This window comes from Mchenga conophoros, linkage group LG17, assembly GCF_057382185.1.
Source record: "Mchenga conophoros isolate Kocher_MC1m ecotype Shallow Benthic linkage group LG17, M_conophoros_male_GT1.1, whole genome shotgun sequence".
In the NCBI taxonomy this organism is placed as follows: Eukaryota; Metazoa; Chordata; class Actinopteri; order Cichliformes; family Cichlidae; genus Mchenga; species Mchenga conophoros.
This window is the reverse complement of record NC_140542.1, coordinates 41,615,490-41,616,232: the sequence shown is the minus strand read 5'-3', so window position 1 is coordinate 41,616,232 and position 743 is coordinate 41,615,490. Positions and strand designations below refer to the sequence as shown.

General features: G+C 43.7%; 1 protein-coding gene across 1 annotated transcript in view; it reads left to right on the top strand.

The window, feature by feature from the left end:
• Nucleotides 1-628: 628 nt before the first annotated feature.
• The window catches only part of LOC146556026 (anosmin-1-like), a 4,962-nt gene continuing 4,847 nt past the window's right edge, over nucleotides 629-743 (top strand). The window contains exon 1 of the mRNA XM_085251100.1: nucleotides 629-725. Coding sequence (XP_085107226.1) covers nucleotides 629-725 — 97 coding nt within the window. The remainder of the gene's footprint in view (nucleotides 726-743) is intronic.

The following is a 743-nucleotide window of genomic DNA, read 5'->3' as shown; positions in this document are numbered from 1 at the left end:
ATATCACTGTGATGAAGTGGAAATATACAACCATGATTTGATTGACATGGATGAAACTGAGATCTGGACCTTGTTGTGAACGAAATCTTAGTGATCGAACCTACTGGGACTAGTCCTTCTTCTAAGTGTAGACAGCTACGTCAGTGCTGTGGGAACAGAATCAGTATAGGAAAGCATCCATCCATCCCTCATCCATCCATCCCTCATCCTCCCATCCATCCATTCATCCATCCTCCCCTCCATCCTCCCATCCATCCATACTCCCTCCATCCTCCCATCCATCCATCCATCCTCCCATCCATCCATCCATCCTCCCATCCATCCATCCTCTTCTGCTCTTCCTTATCAGGGTCAAGTTTAAAAAGTAGCAAAAACAAATACATTAGTCTGACCACTTAATGCTTTATTGCAACTATAATCACTCAATTTTACAAGCTGACATCTGTTGCAAGGCTTGTGTTGAGTATATTTTATTTCTGAACATCTCATAGTCCTCCGTCTTCTCATCTTTGGCTACTCGCCTCACTTACACAGTAAGACGTGGCTGACGAGGTACTTTGGGGTTGTGAACTGTGAAATGTTGGAAACACAATCAGGAAAACTTTGTCTGAAATATCAGTTTCTTGTGATGATACTCACAGTAGCTCATGGCTACACATCTGAGATAAAACTGCAGGGACAGCTTGTCGTGCAGCTCAGTACTGGATCTGCGTTCAGTCGACCAGGTAACCTTTACATCTCTC